The following is an 18,846-nucleotide window of genomic DNA, read 5'->3' as shown; positions in this document are numbered from 1 at the left end:
TTCATTTGTTATGAAACCCATCAGTGTCTCCTCTGACTTTGAATTAAAAGCTGATAAATGTAGCGCTATTGAAATGAAAAGCAGAAACCCCCCTGAGCTCTCAACCTTTTCGTGGAAATATCACACGGAAGGTTTTGTGCTCTAAGTTGGCAATAATGGCTTGTTCTGAAAACAGAAAGTTTGCTTTGCTTTTGTGTACAGGGAGGTTGCAGCTCACGCAGAGTCATGGGGCCGCAGAGCTCGGTGGCAGCAGGTTAATTGTTGGATCTAATTAGGACAAAGATTAATCGGATGCATGCTCTGCTTCTCTTGATACGCCACGGATGGCAGTCGGGTTCATTAGCAGTCACTGTGCCTCTCTTCCAGCAGCAGAGTGGACGGCGGCTCGTGTCTGCGGGCTGCTGCCCTGCCCGGGGGGACACAGTGAGACTAACTAGACGTGGAGGCAGGTAGTGGGAGTGGGGTAGAGGATGGTAGAGGCGAGGGTGGAAATGGTGGTAGTGAATGAAGCATTGAACATTGATAGGACAGAGTAAAGGCCGGGGCTGCAGATGCTGTGTGAGGAATGGGACAGCACATCACATGGGGCAGAAGCAGGAAGTGTAATGCTCATATGAAGTTGAATAATACTGAGGCTTTGTTGCTCACTTTCTTTCTTTCGGTAATGTATCTGCAAAAGAAAAACAAAGAGACCGTTCACTGGGGCTTGTGATCTCCCCCAATACAGATACCAAGTCTTGCTGTTGAGTCCTTGCAGATAAGCCTGCAGGAGTTTGTGGACCGCCTTTGCAAGCTTATCTGCGAGGACTCAACAGCAAGACTTAAGGTATCTAGAAAACACAAATTGCCTCACCTGCAGTCATTGAAACGCATGTTTACAACTGTCTCAGCTCTTCTCTGCGTCTTGTTTTGCAAGAAACACATATGTGATGAGGACTGAATGTGATATTGATATGAGAAAACACAATAGACAGAGTGCACTTTAATATCATCTTCTCTCTTTTTTTGTTGAAACGAATCTTTTAACTTAATCTACTGTATAAAGAACTGAAATCTGCTAAGTCACAAGTATTTGCAAGTGTCTTGAGCAATGTTATAGATCAGATTGTTCAGTTGCTCTACAGTGATTCCAAAATGTCTGGCTAGTGATTTTTTTCTTTTAAGGCCAAATCCATGTTTTAACCCACTATCATGTATGTATGGGCTATGCCAAAAAATGTTTACTTTTTAGAGACTTAGAGAGATGCAAAACTCTTCTTTCTGGTTCTGAAACATTGTATTTGTACAAAAAGTATTGTATGCTTTCATATTCTGAATCTAGGAGTTAATTCACTGTGTATGCTATTGAACTAGACAACAAGAAGTAATTGTAATGTAATTCACACATTTTTTTCATTAGCTTAATTCTGGACATACTGTTACAGGGAAATGGCCATAATATCACATAAACAGATTGTGTGCCAATTGTACAGTGCAATAGCAGGTTTGTCCTCCTGACATTGATCTCCTCTCTGCATTTCTAAGCTCTCTCTATCCCCCTGGGTGTTCACTTATTTGTCACTGCTCACGTTAGCCCCAAGGATGACACAGAAAGTGCAATCTGATGATGCTCTCAGCTCTCTAATAATAGGTGATTTTTAATAACTGTCATTTCCAATAAGTCCTTGAGCAAATTGTATCAGTTTGTCTCTTGCCCTGCATGAGACCCTCCTGGGATCTGTTATGGCTCTGTCAAGGGAGCTAAGTGGCTGGAGTCCCATGGGGAGCACCACAACAATGTTCTCTGAGAAATGTGTTCAGAGCTCACGATTTTTTTGATTTGTTTTTTGATTTTGATATACTTTATTAATCCCCGTGGGGAAATTGTTTCTCTGCATTTGACCCATCCTGTGTTAGGAGCAGTGTGCTGCCATTTTGAACGGCGCCCGGGGAGCAGTGTGGGGAACGGTGCCTTGCCTTGCTCAGGGACACCTCGGTAGCACTTGGTCTTGCCGGGACTTGAACTGGTGACCTTCTAGTTGCCAAGCCAAGTCCCTATCGACTTCGCCACCACCGCCCTGATGACTCCCTGACTGGGACCTAAACTGGAGTTTCTCAAGGGTAGCTTGAATTTGGGTATCGCTTGGTCGTAGTTTTTGTCTTTTTAATCTGATGAACTTTGGTCATGTCTCTTTTTATCTTGACATGGAAAGCAGTTATTTCATTTGTTGACTCAGTTAGGGAGGTTCATTATCTTTCATTTGCTGATCAGCTGAGTGCAAATACAGAGACAAATTGCATGAAGTGTAGTTATGAGTTTGTCACGCTTCAGGAGAAATTCGCAACAGGAGATGTCTTTTCTCGTGGTGAAAAATGTGCTTTACAAACCATCGTTTTTCGGAACAAAATGCACACCTACAACGCCTGGTTAGTAAAGCTTTAAACTAAGGTGTAACACTCTAGATCTGGCTACATTTAGTGTATTCATGTTGGCTGCCAAGGATCACAGATTACTTGCAGATTAACATGGATTTAATCTGCAGTACAAGTTTGTATAACTTTTTGAAAGAGTTTGGAAGGCATGGATAAGCTAAATGTAGTTTGAGATGATTGTAGTAAGGACAAATAGTGCTGTTCTTTATTTCCCCTGACTTTCAGGTGACTTTTCTGTATAACCTTGTGGAAAGAGTAGAAAGCCTGAGAACCAGACAGCAACTACTGCAGTTCCACTAGCTAAGTGAAGCATTAGGCTACATTTGCAATAATTGATAAACATCTGTTACAAGTATTGAATTATTTTATAGTATTTTGGTTTGATGCCATGTTTTTATTTAACCTCCTATTGTCTTCGTTTTCCCCCCTTACTTTGGTGTTCGCGGTCAAATTTGACCGGTCCTGTTTTAACTGCCATTACATTAACACAAAAACCATTAATCATCACCAAATTTCACTTAACACCCTTTCAAACTGTAAAGATTGTATCAGACTACTGGTATACATGAAAAACTGCAGTAAATGTACAAAGAATAGACACTGAACATGTATTGCGTGTGCCAGGTGTGATCATGTGGGGGGATGTGCACATAAGAGCGGGAAATGTGTCAAATTGGTGTGTGTGTGTCAGGTGTGATTCACATGGGGGGGATTGGGCACATAAGGGGGGGGGGGGGAACACATCATGTGTGTGTTGGTGTTTGTGTGTTAGGGCTGAACGATTAATCGATTATAAGATTATAAATTGAAATCGCGATTTGAAATGATGCGATTATCAAATCGCAAAGCCTGCGATTTTTGTAAACATTTTTTTTTTTGTACACTTTTTTTTTTTTTGTACACTTTTTTTTTTTTGTTTTGTTTGTCAGTCATCCACACCAATCAGAAGTGCTGTGCTCCACATGTACCAGCCATTGTTAATCAATCAGAAGTGGCCCATGATAGAAGGTGATTGATCCAATCACCTGCCAAGTGTTTTTGAAAGTGCCTGCCCTTTCCAAATGGCTTCCAATGGAGCTTTAGATGGTTTGGTGAACCATCTGAGTCAGGTTAGTAATGCTCCATCACATGTTTCTATTACAGGGTGAATCTTAAACTGAAGCTTGACTTTAAAGCAACCCAACGGAAGTTTCATGTAAGTTTAGTTATTTCACTCGTACTGTAGCTCGGGCTGCGGGGGTGCTAGAGACGGGAGCACGTTGATACGACCTTCCTAGCCGGAGTTATGGCCGCATTTTACAATAAACTTCCGTTTGGTAGCTTAAAAACAAATATCGCAAATCGCAATCGCAATATTTGTCAGAAAAATCGCAATTAGATTTTATTTATTTTTAAATCGTGCAGCCCTATTGTGTGTGTGTTTTATCTGATCCGGATGGTTACTAATTCCTTTTCTTTATGGCGGTCATTTTTGACCGGGAACACCATGGTGTTACAAAGTTGACTAAATCATCCAAAATTCAATGAAAGTGGTGATCAGCCATTTGATATGTTCAAATGTCTACTATGAAGGATATCATAATAAAGCCTTAATGCAATCGAATGTAAAACAAAGTTATGATTGATGAAAGTAGTAAATCGGTCGGATTTGACCCGAAGACAACAGGAGGGTTAGTGAACTTTTAAAAAACTTTTTTTGTGGTTTTATTCCATGCTATTCCTTAACCTTTATTAGGTCTGGTTTGCGGAAATGGCAGCTTTGGTCATTTTAAATTGGGAGTATGGTTAATCGAGTTTTTTTGCTCATGACTTAAAGAGCCTGTGACAGCATCCCAACAACTGTTGTGCAATGAAATATTGAGCTACTAGTAATCTCGAACCGTCAGTTTAAAAAAGAAAAAGCGATACCGTTCCGTTAAATATCAATAATTTCGAACATCGCGGGAAATTCCTTCGACTCATTTTGAAGTTTTGGGGGAAGCCGGAAGTGACGTCAATGCGGGAACGCTTCACTGTGCGGCGAGAGAGCCAAACACGGACAAAGTGTGTTGTCATGCGTAGAAATGGTGAATTACTGAGTTTAGGCACGTTAATAACGTTTTAATGAAGTTGACTACAGTATATTCATATTTGTCAGTGCTTTCATGTCAATTCGGCGAACATAAACATAAATGATCGTGGTGAAGATGATGATTACATTAGGATTAAAAATCGGTAGTGAGAGCTACTGAATTTCCTCCCGTAGGATGTGATATAAAAACAAATCGATTATTTTTGTAGTTGTAAACTCAAGTGGATGAAACATGTATTAGTGCTTTTGTGTCAATTCGGCGAACATATGATAGATTAAATGATCGTGAGAATGATGATTACAAATCGTTTGTTTGTGCCGGTCTGCATTTCCTGATGAGAAAACAAACCGATGCTTTTTGTAGTTGTAGTACACCAACATGGATTAAACGTGTGTTTTTTTCACCACAATGTTGGGGAAATTAATGGATAAAATGCACGGATTATTATTATTCCCACTCCGATCGGGACACTAGGTCCACCGTTTTCCCGCAGCGAGGCTCCCCCCGTTGACAGTTTACGTGGGCTGGGTGCAGTCGCGGACTGGCCATCGGGACGAATCCCGATGGGCCGGTACCAAAGTGGGCCGGTCGGATAAATCACTAGCACATCCCCCATAGGCGGCGCGTGAGGCTCAGGTTTGGGAAGGCTAAATAACTTTTTTTACGCCTCCGGCGTCTATAGAAAAGAGATCAACTCAGTGTGCGGAGTTTAAATCTCTCAAGTCATATTACAGGATAAAGGAAATACAGTTTAAACTGCCGTAGGCCTATGCAGAGAAGACGCCGACGTGTCGCACTTATCATTCATATTACATCATCAATCAGATCATCGATCATATAATATCATAATATATCATATATTTCCTTATCTGCCGTGTCTGGCCGTGCAACACTTACAGTGTCACATACTGTATGCAGAAGTATTATTTTTAGCAACACATTATGTTGACGAAACACTCGAGTCAAATGTAATTAAAGTCAGATCCACTCGTGTCTTAGACGTGAACGCGCTCTCAGCTGGAGAGAGAAACCCTGGCTTGATTTACCGAGTTGATAACCAGCGTCGTAGGACCGCTTAGCGAGATCTCGTTTGTTAGTTTGTTGTTGTTAGTTTGTTTGTTACTCAAACATATCCAGGGTCTGTTGAACTGGCTTCGTAGTACAGGGCACAGGTGGCTGGCAGCGCTAATGTCAAAGACACAGACATTGTATTATATTTGTATTTTACCAGGATGCAGTGACACAAATATTTACATATTTACATTTACTATCTACAGCACCCGCCGCCCCTGACATCCCCCACTCCCCCCGTTGACAACTTACTAGCGGTACCGAAGTGGGCCGGTCGAGAGTCCCGGGATGATTTTTAGTCCCATTCCACCACTGGCTACATGACCGTATGATCGCCCATATTGACGCACCTAATTCCTAAACTTCTAACAGATACAACATAAACCGATCCTTCAGCCTCATATGAGCTCTCAGACACGTTCAAAATTAAACTGTCTGAGCTGTCTGAGCTTGCTGCTGTGTGCACCATCGTGCATTTACATGCAGATGCTGGGATCCTGAACGGTGCAGCTGGAGCGCTGTGCCCGCAATGACGTCACACGTAATTTGGCGGGACTTGAAGAATCCCGAGAAGATCCAGGAAATGGTCAACATTGAAGGGCAGATTAATGGTTATCAAAGTACAAATATCCAAAATCAGTTCAGTAACGGTTTTCAAGGGGACAATATTTACTCAAATTGATGGGTTTGGATGATGGGGGAAACTCATGTCACAGGCTCTTTAAGGAGGCTCAAAATGTAATCGCAAGGATTGCATTTAAATATATGGGGTTTTATACCATACATATTTTGTAAACTCTAGTTAAATGAGTGCTAAATACATTAGTTTATTTCAGCCTGATATGGTGATTTACTGTTTTGTGTGATCACTGGTGATGATAAGGTTTCCCTCCCTATCTAATTTATATTGTTGATTTTAACTGTTTAATTTTGAAGTAACAAATATATATTTGCAGTTTCAAAATACTGACTTCCCATTGAAATAAGCTCTGACCACATAGTGCAGTTGTGGTAAGTTGAGTAAAAATGTTTTATTTATATAGCCAAATATAATAATGGAAGTGTCTGCAAAGAATCAGACGACATTAAGAGAGCTGAGGATGTTTAAGGAAGCGTTCCTAAGTTTCTTTTTTTACCTGAGTTTTGAACGTGGTTTGTTCTGCTTTACTATCGAGGGTGTAAGGATATAGGAACTTGTAGAGGAAGTTCCTCTTCTTTTCCTTTTTTACATCCTCTTTGTCTAAACTTGCTGTTTTGCAGTGGATGCAACATGTTTTTATTGCTAACGTGAGAGACCGTTCATCAAGTTGTCAAGTGTCCCTGTGTGTGATGGTTAGTCATGCAGACGGATTTGGGACGACGCTGTCTTCTATTTTTCCTCTTGATCTCAGCAGAGGTGTGGGTGCATGGAAACAAGCTGTCTGTGGAGCAGCCTCTGTTTCTGGCTGCAGACGGTGGTCAGACAGGAGGGGCTCTTTGAGGAGCATTTCACATTACTCATGCTGCTTATTGCCTTCATGTTATGCAGCAGTGGGTGATCATTTCCCATCTATTACATTAGTATAAGTAGAAATACTGCAATATAAAAGAACTCAATAAAACTGGAAAGTACAGCCTTCCAATTGTATCTAATGTATTATCAGACAACCTCGTATATCAAAAACATATGTTCTCATAGTGCAACAATTACCCTTTTATTTTTCAGCTAATGCAATAGCAGTATATACACACACAGGCAAAAGAAAACAAAGTTAGTTGAAGCAGGAAGGCAGAAAGCATAGCTTATTACAAAAAAGAGTAGTCCTATCCAACTAATGTACATCCTTTTCGGTCAAGGACCTCGTATCTTATTGCAAAATACAAAAAACTACAAACGTTATGATACGTTTCAAAACAAGCTTAGTGACTGGCTTGTAAAAGAGAATTTCAATGAGATTTCTTCTGGTTAATTAAAGATTTAAATAAATAAATATATTACAGCTCCTTAAAAAATGAAGAGACCACTCCAAATGTTTCTTGAATCTCAATCTCTACATGTATGGCAGTGCTTCCATTCCAGTGTCTCAAACCAGAGCAACTGATAATGCTGCAGTGGTCTCTTACTTTTTTCAAGAGCTGTATATGTATTTTAACTCTAAGGTAAGATTGATTGAAGTCATGAATAGGGGCTGAAAGGGGCTGATATAATGAAGAAAAAAGTGAAAGAAAGGTTGTTATGGAAATCTAAAGACCCCAATACTGTAGAGTACAAGTCAGAGTGATCAAAACAAATAAATGGTGAATCAGACAGAGTTGTCTTTCTGGTATTTATTTGAAGCTTCAAATATATATTAATACTATACAATAAATATAGACACAGGTCTCGCAGAGTATAAAATATGTCTGCGCGAGTGTGCGCAGTTCAATATGGTAGCAAGGCTTATATACAATAAATGGTGGGAAGGTAAGAAATCTGTCTTCACACGGTCACATTGTTATTAGACACATGTCCTTGAGCTGTAGATCTCAGGAAAGGCAAGTTCTCGTGTGACTATGTGTGAGTCCATTCATAATAGCAGCTGTGGCCTTGAAGTAGAGTAGATAGAGGCAAACAGCACATCTAACCAAATGAGAAGCATTTGGTTTAAACATATCAGGATATAATAAAAATACATAAACAGATCTCAACAGGATTAACTTCAACCCTACACTATATAATCAGAGTATTATAAGCAGGGCTGCACATAACTGGTGCGCAGGTGCGCATGCGCACCTCCGCCAAAAAAAGAGCACCGGGTCATTTGAAACAAAGCGCATTTGCGTACCAACATTGAGAGAGGGAGAGAGAGAAGGGAAAATAGAGGAGAGATGAGAGAGAGAAGAGAGAGAGAGAGAGAGAGAGAGAGAGAGAAAGATATTTGCGAGTTGCATATGAACCATGATATGAACTCAGGGCCGGCCCGTAGTACTGGCTAGATGTTCGCCTAGGGCGCTAGATCTGGGGAGGCGCTGCGCTGGCAGCTCTGGGAGGAAAAAAAAACATTTGACCGTTGGGGCTCATCCTAATTTTCGGCCTTGATGTAACAATATTCATAATTAAGTCAATGTAACACCCTTTTCATCCCGGTTACACGATTAATTTGCCCTGTACGATGGGCGCTGTAAGTGATGAAAATGGGGGATGTTGGCTTATCTGGCGCCCGCAGCTCACATCCAAAATGCGAGGGAGAGAGGGAGGGTGCACCGGTACCAGCGCTGTTGTTATTAGAATCTGGTGCTAGCTGCTCTAACGGATATAAGAAGATGTTTCTACAATAATGTGGAGGGAGAGTCCTCTCCAGTCAGACTGAGAGGCTGATAAGTTAACTACAGCTCAGTGAGGTAAGGACTCTTCGTCTAAGTTCAAACGGTTTGGTCCCAATTTATGTAAACACATATTTCCAAGGCACTCCTTTATAATTATTGGGATAAACAGGTTTTAAATCATTCCAATGTATACTATAGGACAGTAACCAAAAATATCCTTTAACACTGGAGAGATAAAAAAAAATGCATAAATAAATAAATAAATGTTAAGGTAAAATAAGATATGAATGAACAACACAAATAAAATAAGTTACATTCATTTTGTATTGGCTATGGTAGGTTATTGGTTATGTTCACATACTTATTTGATTACATCCACTTGTCTAAGATGACAACAGAGACTTTCGACCCAAACCCAGCTGTTGACTTGTGGATGCAAGCAGCTAATCGCAGACTCAACCAGAGAGAAAGTAGTAGGCCTACATCATCAGCTACCATATCTGACAGAGAGGAAGACAGTGAGGAGAACAGTCAGGAGGGTAGTGATGACAGCTTGTAGGATTACTGGTCGTGCTAATGTTGTCTTGTGTTCACCTCTGCATGTGTGTTCTGTGTTCACCTCTGCATGTGTGTTCTGTGTTCACCTCTGCATGTGTGTTCAGTGCCGTGTGTCTGGCAAATAAAGTCAAGACCCCCTCAAAAGTTACGGTTTATTTCATTTTAAGGATGAGCACCAAGCAACATCTCCAGGTGCTCCTTTGAGAACCAGGGCAAAAAAGTTATGTGCACCCCTGATTATAAGGTATATAATATGTGATTGCAGCAATTATAATGATATGATTATTACCCCAGTGTCCCCAATAAAATGACTCCCTGTCCCTTCATTTGGCCTACACAGTACCATATTCAAATATTGACTCCAGAGCTGGACCCTCTGCTTTTGGCTCAATAAGAAGATCTGATAATGCAGAGTTTGTGTTTCTCATAGCTGAGCTCATCACTTCTCCCTTATTGATTTCAGCTGTAACCTGAGAGGTTAGTGTTGCAGAAGAGACGCCGAGTGCCACGGCTCCAAAGGGCCACGTAAACCCTGTCGATTTTGTTTTTGCATGACAACGCTTAGGCGACACAAGCTTGCTCGTACCAACCGTGCTCCATTTCCTACCATCTGCTTTCTACCATGAGCTTTCTCTCCAGGCGATCCGAAGATTATTTCATTAATTAAGAGTAATTATATAATAATAATGAATGGACACTGGACATTAATACCCCTTCTGCACATCGTCACACATGGCGTGAGTCACAGTGTTGCATTACTTTCGTGCTAGAGATGAATCACAGAGTTGTGGAAGATACAGTGAGCGTACATTATGCATGTGTCATCTCTATCGATCCGCTCAATGCAGAGTTTGACTTCAGCCATACCATTTATCATGCCCCCCGAACCTCCCCCCGCAACACACACACACACACACACGCGCGCACACCCTCCCACCAGCAACTTTGACTTGTAAATAAATATTGCTTAAAGTGCAATAACCTTAACTCCAAAGGTTGGAGGAATCTCAGTGTGATTAGCGAGCCTGGAGCTTGAACGCATGTGACAGCAGAGAGGGGGGTGCTGGGAAGTATGGAGCTTAGGCAAAACCTCCTGATTTTCAGTTCCATGATATGTGGATCAAAGCACTTTCAGTGTGTTTGAGAAACTAACTGTGGTATGCAGGGTGTTATTCACATTCATGCCATCAGTGTGTGAATGAATACTTGTGTAGGGTAGCAATCAACAATTGTTGCCATAATCTTTTATTCTGTCCTATTTTTTTATTTAAAGATATATTGTTTAGTCTCTGAAATATCAGGACATCTTTAGGCAGTTGACCCATCACATTACATTGCATTTAGCTGACGCTTTTATCCAAAGCGACTCACAATAAGTGCATTCAACCAAGAAGACACAAACTTGAAGAAAACAGAATCATATAAGTACATCAGGTTTCATAGAGCTAAAACATTTAAAGTGCTCTGTTAGTAATTCTCTCGCTCGAAGTGGAGTCGAAAGAGATGAGTTTTCAGTCTGCGCCGGAAGATGTGTAAGCTTTCTGCTGTCCTGATGTCAATGGGGAGCTCATTCCACCGTTTTGGAGCCAGGATAGTAAACCCACGTGTTTTAGCTGATGGGAACTTGAGTCCCCTTCGCAGCGAGGGTGCAGTGAGCTGTTTGGCTGATGCAGAGCGGAGTGCACGTGCTGGGGTGTACAGTTTAACCATGTCCTGGATGTAGGAAGGGCCAGATCCATTCGCAGCATGGTACGCAAGTACCATTGTCTTGAAGTGGATTCTAGCAGTTACCGGAAGCCAGTGAAGGGAGCGGAGGAGCGGAGTGGTGTGGGAACATTTAGGAAGGTTGAAGACCAGACGAGCCGCTGCATTCTAGATGAGCTGCAGAGGTCGGATGGCACATGCAGGTAGACCAGCCAGGAGGGAGTTGCAGTAGTCAAGGCCTCCTGATGTTGTAAAGAGTGTATCTGCAGTGAAGGACAGGTTGTTATCTAGGGTCACACCCAGATTCCTTGCAGTCTGAGTCGGGGAAACAACAGAGGTGCCGATGTTGATTGTTATGTCAAGAGTGGGACAGTCTTTTCCCGGAAGGAAGAGCAGCTCAGTCTTGTCAAGGTTGAGCTTGAGGTGATGAGCAGACATCCACTGAGAGATGTCAGCTAGACAAGCAGAGATGCGTGCGACGACCTGGGTCTCTGAGCGGGGAAAGGACAGAATTAATTGGGTGTCGTCAGCGTAACAGTGGTAAGAAAAACCATGCGGGCTAATGACAGATCCGAGCAAGTTTGTGTGCAGAGAGAAGAGGAGGGGACCACAATCACAACAGAGCCGGCCAGCTAACCAATCAGAACAGACTGGGCTCTGGTTTCAGACAGAGGGAGAAAAGAGGTGCTGCAGCACAGGCAGTACGAATACAATTAAAATACCTTTTTGAACATTAAAGCATGGAGACATGACACAGTAGAGGCACTAAATACAAATATATAAACCTTAAAATGAGCATAATAGGGCCCCTTTAAGATATTAATGCCAATACGCTGACGTTTTAGCACTAATGGCCTAAAGATGCTTTTTTGGGGGGGGATACAGTGTTATACAGACATCCTTGGTATCAGCAGATAAAAGCCGGAACATAAATATGTTTCGGCCAATATGACATATTGCATAAGGTAGTTGTTTTTTTTCTAGACTTGTATACTGTTGGATCTATAGTCATAACATGAATTGCATTCAAGTTCATCTTGTGCGACCATCATGTCACTATCACATTAAACTAAGATGGTGACCAAGGTAAACATTGCACCTGCTAAATAGCACCATGTTCTAGCATGTTCTATGCATGTTGACATTTATCCCAAGTCATCACTATGTACAGCCACACAGAGGTGTGGCAACAGGATGTCTGTACATTCTTGATTTATTCAACAAACAACACAACATTGTCAACTGTTAAATGTTTTCAGCACAAGCAAGCACTTATCTGAAAAGGGCAATGTTTTTATTTAAATAACAGATTGGCTGATTTAGGACTATGTAGGCCCTTCTATATTTGAATGAAGAATTTGCATTTTACAAAATATTTTGAATAAGAGCAGACCTTTAATGCCAGCTCTTTGGCAGTTTTGGACACTTAACATGTAACACAGTAACAAGAACAATGCATAACACGTGTACAATGTCTGTCCCCTACACATTCCCCCTGTAAGAACAACTGTATTATCTTATAGTTTTATAATTGAATGACTCATATAGAAAATACATGTAATTGTTCATTAGTACACCCTAAGTAGCATAGCAGGTTATGGTTAATATATCATTATGATTACAGGGAGGCAGCTTAAGTGCTTCTCCATTTTATTCAGAACAATATGATTTGGAGCAATCATCCCAGCAGCTCCTGTTTAATGCAGACACTCTTACTATTTAATAACACCTTTTCCCTTAAGTCTGCTCCAGGTTCGTCACTATGGAAACAGTCACGTGTACGCTGTCAGAATATTAATTATAATATTGTGTTAGCGTTAACGCACCTCTTTACTTACCAGTGTCTGGCTTTTAATGTTGAGAGAGAGGGAAAGAGAATGGACTGGCAGTGTATATAACTGAAGCCACATTACCAGCCACACAATGGGAGTGTGATTAGCCGACATGGGGAGAGTGTTAATGAGAGGACAGGGCAGATCCAGGGCCTCCTGTTCTAGCTTGGGCATGCCCCAACACACGCACACACGCACACAAAAGTGCAGTTCAGCAAAGTTTCCTTTAAAGGCTGAGTGGTGTATAGGCTGGCAGTGTAATATAGTGCTGAGTGGTACTGAGAGTGTTGGCAAAGGGATGTTGCCTGTCACACCTGTGTTCTCTGTGTTTATGTTGACAGCTCCACTAGCCCCATGTACTGTACATTGATTACAATGGAAAAGACTAGAGCTTATGCTAGCACTATAGTGCATCAGCACTGTATCAAAGAAGCAGGCCATAACTGCCCTGATTCTTTGACACAGTGCTGATGCTATTCATACAGCAAGTCTTCTGAGTTGATTAAGACAGCTGACATTTGCTGCTGTTGCTATGATGCATTGCTTTATCATCCCGCAGCGTACAATAAGGGAAGTAATTGGAGGATCTATAAGTGGAATTACTTTCCGCACGTTGGAGACATTCAAGTATTAAAAAGTCTTCAAAAAAACAGCCTTGCTTTATTAAATGTGATCAAGTTATTTAAGACTGGTAGCCCCTTACTTTTATAGCACTCAAGATGTGGGGAGTCATTCTTCTGGCTATCATGTGTTTGTGGTTGAAAGGTTCTGGATATGGAATTCAGAGCATATTAAAGAGGCATTGCCCCCACACGGCTGTCAACATGGCACCTGCTGACCCTGCATCCAGCTAACGATGCTAACCGCTTAACATAGCCAACAATGCTGACAGCTGTAGTTTCCCAGGGGCAATTTTTTTTTCAGATTATTCCGACACACAAACTGCAATATTGAAGGGCACCGATTATGCTTTTTATGGTTTTCCTTTTCCTGAAGCGGTGGGTTTTTGTGCATGTAAGTGGTTTGCAAAGGCAAAAATCCCAAAGATCCTTCAAGAGGGAGTTTCTCTCCAACACACTCCACCTCAGCCTTTGTTTACTTCCGTAACATAATGACATCACTATTTAGCACTCGCGCTTCTATTGGTAGGGGCTCCAACATTTTGTATGTGATAGGCTAAGGGGCTGGAGATTTCCGACACATCTCTAAGCGGTTAACCAATCAGAGCAGACTGGGCTCTGGTTTCAGACAGAGGGTGAAAAAAGGTGCTGCAGTATGAGAAAAATAAAGAGCTTTTTGAACATTTAAGCATGTAAACATGTCACAGTAGACGTACAAAATATGAACCTGAAATTCAGAATATGTCCTCTTTAACAGTGAACGTGCAATTCAGATTCAGTTCTTCCTGGGCCTGTACCACCACCAGAGATGGGGTCGTTACTAAAAAAAAGTAATATATTACATATTACATATTACTTTAAAAAAAAGCAATATATTACACTACTTCGTTACTCTCTAGATAAAGTTACTCGTTACTTTACTCGCAGGGCCGGCCCGCCCCTACAGGCAGATCACGCAGACTGCGGCGCACCTACAGTGTAAGCGCGCCACAGTTTTGCCTCTGCGAGACTCCACTTGCACCCCCAATTACTATTGCATTAAGGAAGACATAACACAAGTCTTTCTTTTTATATGCTCTAAAATAGGCTACCAGCCACACAACAAGCTAACAGTCTGTGAAACGTCAAGACACTAATTAATTAAACCAGTTCAAGACGCATTATTCTTATCATTCTTTATGAGCGCAGTAACGGTAAGGTATCTAATTACTTATTTATTTAGTATTCCATAACTTAGTAACAGAGATGGTCAAACTAAAGTGGTAGAGACAGAATTCCTACAATGAAGCGGGACATTGAACTGTTCACCCGTGAGAGGGCGATCAACAAAAGAGAGCGAGCGGCCCGTTGAGGGAGTTTACAGATGAAGACTCAGCCATGTTTATGCAGCACTGCACGTGGAGATGTGGTCTCGCAAATCGCGCAGATTACATAGGCCTACATGTATATAAACCGATATAAACCTGCGGCGGAAACCCCTCTTGTCTGTCAGTGAGTGTGATTATTTTATAAAAGTAACGAAGTAACGCGTGTCGGGCCAATGTTAGTAACTGTAGTGTGATTACTGAATTATAAAAGTAACGCGTTACACTACTCCATTACCGGCATAAGTGATATTATTACAGTAACGCGTTACACCCAACTCTGACCACCACTTCCACCAAGATTTATGAAATGGCTTGTACATTTCCCTGCTGATAGACTGACCAAGCCAAAACCCTAACCTCCTTGGCGGAGATAGAAGATAAATACTGGCATGTTACACTGTCATTAAATGAGGAGTGTGTGCCTGCAACCAAGCAAACATTTAGGAGAGATTACTCTGTCAGACAGTATGCTCTCTGTAGCACCCACACACAGGCCCTGGCACCAGCAAGACTATACACAGTCCATCAGTGACCTGACCTCTCAGCTCGAATTAAACTTTATAAATACTTTGCTTATCGTGTTGTATGCGATGCATAATAGATGACTTCCCTTTGCACATGAGAAAGAGGCCTGGGAAACTTTCAGCTCCTCTTGGCTGTAATAAAGTTGTCATGTCCACCTAACACAGTGGTGAGATAACAGCCGCAGCAGCTTAGCTCTAAAGCCACTGTGTCACTGTGTGATAGTCAGCACTTTTCACTCCCGTTTTATTTGAGTAAGCATTCCACTGCATAAACTGACTGATCGCAGTCTCTTTTCACACACTCTTGACTTCGACTCAGAGGAACAGACTCTCAATCCGTCCCTTTTAGCACAACACTGTGGCCTACATGTCAGGATAAGAGCCTTCACAGTATGTTTTACTTGAAGCAACAGTGAGTATCTGAGTTTTTTACGATATCAAGGCTTCATATAGCTGTAAGATTTGATCAGTACCAAATGGCCCAACCTTTACCCCATGAGTTACACAGATATCTGGTTCTTTCTGGCCACGACCCTCACCTCCTCATCCTTAACATACATACTTTTGAAATCAGACCATGTTGTCATAAATGCCTGTGTCACAATACATGTTGCTCTTTAGCTGACAAAGCAAAATTGTTTTGTGTTGTGAAACACCTATTATCTCTTTACTGGATTTTCTTATTGGATTTAGGATACAGCTAACTAGCAAGCCAATTCTGCTTTGAAAATGAGACATTATTTATTTCTATTACAGGCATCATAAACTGTGCCAGAGCGCTGTAGATGTTTCAATTGCGATCATTTCAACAATAGTGTTTTCTCTTTCTGTTAGATAAATATTATATGAGATGGAGAAAAGCTGGTAATCTGGACATGGTAAAATGTTTCATTGGCTGGCTTTCAGGATGGCAAAGTCAGAGACAATCCTAATTTCCAAGCCTCAGGCCCTCAGGACACATCTGAAGTCCCCTGTTCAATACTTGCATGGTATAAACAGGAATGGATATCCTCAAGGATAACTACTTGTTTTTCATCAGATTTGTTTCAATTGGATCTCTCAACTTCTCATCTTGCGCTATTATCAGTTTTAATATGATTTATTGGTCCCTTACTTTGGTTCATGACCAAATACCTACCTAGTGATTGCATTCAGCCTCAGCTCTACTTTGTTCCAAGCTTTTTGAGCAAATATTAGCATGTTAACACTAGGGCTGTATCCGAATATTCGTTCGTTGGAGTACTATTCGGGTTTTAATTTCGTTATTCGATTTTTTTTCCTTTTTCGTTTTTTGATTGAATTTATTGAAATCTCCAATATCAACGTAAGAGCTTGTGCCTCTTCGGGGGGTGCTAACACTTAACCATAAACGTTATCGTTTACTTTCTCCGTCTTTATCTCCGTCACGTTGTTTCCATAGCAACAACAACTTCCTGTCAACAGGGCTAACTCTCCTTCAAAATAAAAGCATGCCCTTAAAAAATAGGAAGCCATGCCAAATTACGCTTAAGACATATACAACTGCAACGAAACTAACAAACACAATGCAATATCCTTTTCAATTTCAAAGAGCACAAATTGGGTTGTATACATTAACAAATAACTATAAAACAACAATAGGCTACTGTAGAATAACAAAATGACTGCCATGAATAAACCGAAATACGCGCGGGCGGGCCGAATATTCGCTGCTGATAGAGTGGCGAAGTCACGCCCATCTACTTCCGCCCCATGGGATAACATTTTCTTTTAAATTGACATCATATGTGTAATTCGTTGCACAATTCAAACAGGATCAAAAGATAATCTTTCTCTTTCCATTGACTTCAATACATAATTTTTCCGAAATAAGGTCCCATGGTGGTCCCCCGGAAGGGGAGGGACTTCGCCACTCTATTACTACCGACTATCCGGAGTCCGAAAAATGGTATTCGGGACAGCCCTAGGTAACACTAGTGCTGGGGGGAAACGATTATTTTTAAAACGATTAATCGGGCGATTATTTGATCGATTAGTCGACTAATCTAACGATTATTTTTCTGTTGTTCAATTCATAAAAAACGTAATGTAAAAAAAACGTAATGTAAAAAAAAAAAAATGTCACGATACTATGTCTCAGGGGATCTTAATATTTAAGAACCTATTAATGTGTTATACCAGATTAACGGAAATAATCTCAGCTAATTGACGATACAAACCATGTTTACCAAAACAAAACACAAGTCTCATAAGAAGCATCTAAATGACCCCTGAGCGAAAAATGCTAACGGACATTGGCACAGAACTCAAGATAAAAGTACCCTTATTACTTATCGTAGCTGCACATACAATATATCCGATTAAAGCTGAGACTCCACAGATTATGTAGGTATATAGTATCATCACTGAGTGATCCGGACTCGCGACAGGGGAAGCAAATACAGTCATCACAACACGTACCTTCACAGAGCTTCTAGGGAGATCGTCTCACCACCGTAGCTGTCAATCTGATCAAAAGACGTGTTCAATGGCATTAAAATGAGAAAAAACGCGGCTGAATCGGTTAATCCATAGGTTTTTAACGTCTATGTATAAAAAAATGATTGAATTTATAATCCATAATTCCATTTTTATGTAAAAATCGGAGAGCAAATGCTAGCTGCTAATGGTAGCCACCACAGCTAGCTGCTGCTTCTGCTAGGCTATGCAGCAGTCTCAGTGAGATATAAATATATATCTTTGCGTTTTGGACTAACTTTCAAATATTCCCATGCTTTTGAAGACCTAGGGCGAGATGTTTTCGTTTGGGGGCTTCGTGCGCAATCCTGTGAGGAGGAGGTGGTAGCCGTTTCAGTCTCCATTGTGTTTGAAGTGCGATTGCGAACTGCTTGTTGCTTTGGGTGACCCACGTGTGTGCGTCGATGCGGAAATATGTCGTCGACGATATTTTGAAGTCGTCGACGCGTCGCTACAGCACTAGGTAACACGCTACACTAAGATAGTGAAATACAACATTTTAGCATTTAGCTCAAATCCATGCCCACACATAGTGTCACAGAATCGCTAGCATGACTATTGTCTCTGGGCATTTTCACCTGATTAATCTTAAACCAGTAGGAGTTTACAGTATGTATTGATAACTAGGGATGCACGATATTGGTTTTTTGAAACCGATACCGATAACTTCCTGCTTCTCAAGACCGATACCGATAATAATATAATATATATATTAAATGTACCTGTAGTTTTTGCACACCTGGTGGTAAAAAAAAGACTAGTAGTGAGCAAATGACATGAGCATTACTACTATGAACAAAACAAAGCCAAGAACAGTTTTGACTCTTCAAAGTGACCATATTTATTTTCCCAAATAAATATAATTGAGTATTTTTTTGAGTATTGCCTTTTTCAAAAGCCTCGAT

At 41.0% G+C, this 18,846-nt stretch overlaps 1 protein-coding gene across 6 annotated transcripts in view; it reads left to right on the top strand.

Annotated features, from left to right (window-relative positions):
* oxr1a (oxidation resistance 1a) overlaps positions 1 to 18,846 on the top strand; it is a 244,486-nt gene that overhangs the window by 152,927 nt on the left and 72,713 nt on the right. The window contains exon 1 of one of the 6 annotated variants that reach the window (XM_034228852.1): positions 2,277 to 2,406. The exons of the other annotated variants lie outside the window; for them this stretch is intronic. Within the exon in view, the coding sequence (XP_034084743.1) occupies positions 2,292 to 2,406 (115 nt within the window). The 5' untranslated portion in view covers positions 2,277 to 2,291. Of the gene's footprint in view, positions 1 to 2,276; positions 2,407 to 18,846 lie in introns of those variants that run through there. 6 annotated transcript variants of the gene reach the window in all.

This window comes from Gymnodraco acuticeps, unplaced genomic scaffold (assembly GCF_902827175.1).
Source record: "Gymnodraco acuticeps unplaced genomic scaffold, fGymAcu1.1, whole genome shotgun sequence".
Taxonomy (NCBI): Eukaryota; Metazoa; Chordata; class Actinopteri; order Perciformes; family Bathydraconidae; genus Gymnodraco; species Gymnodraco acuticeps.
This window is presented reverse-complemented; position numbering and strand designations above follow the sequence as displayed.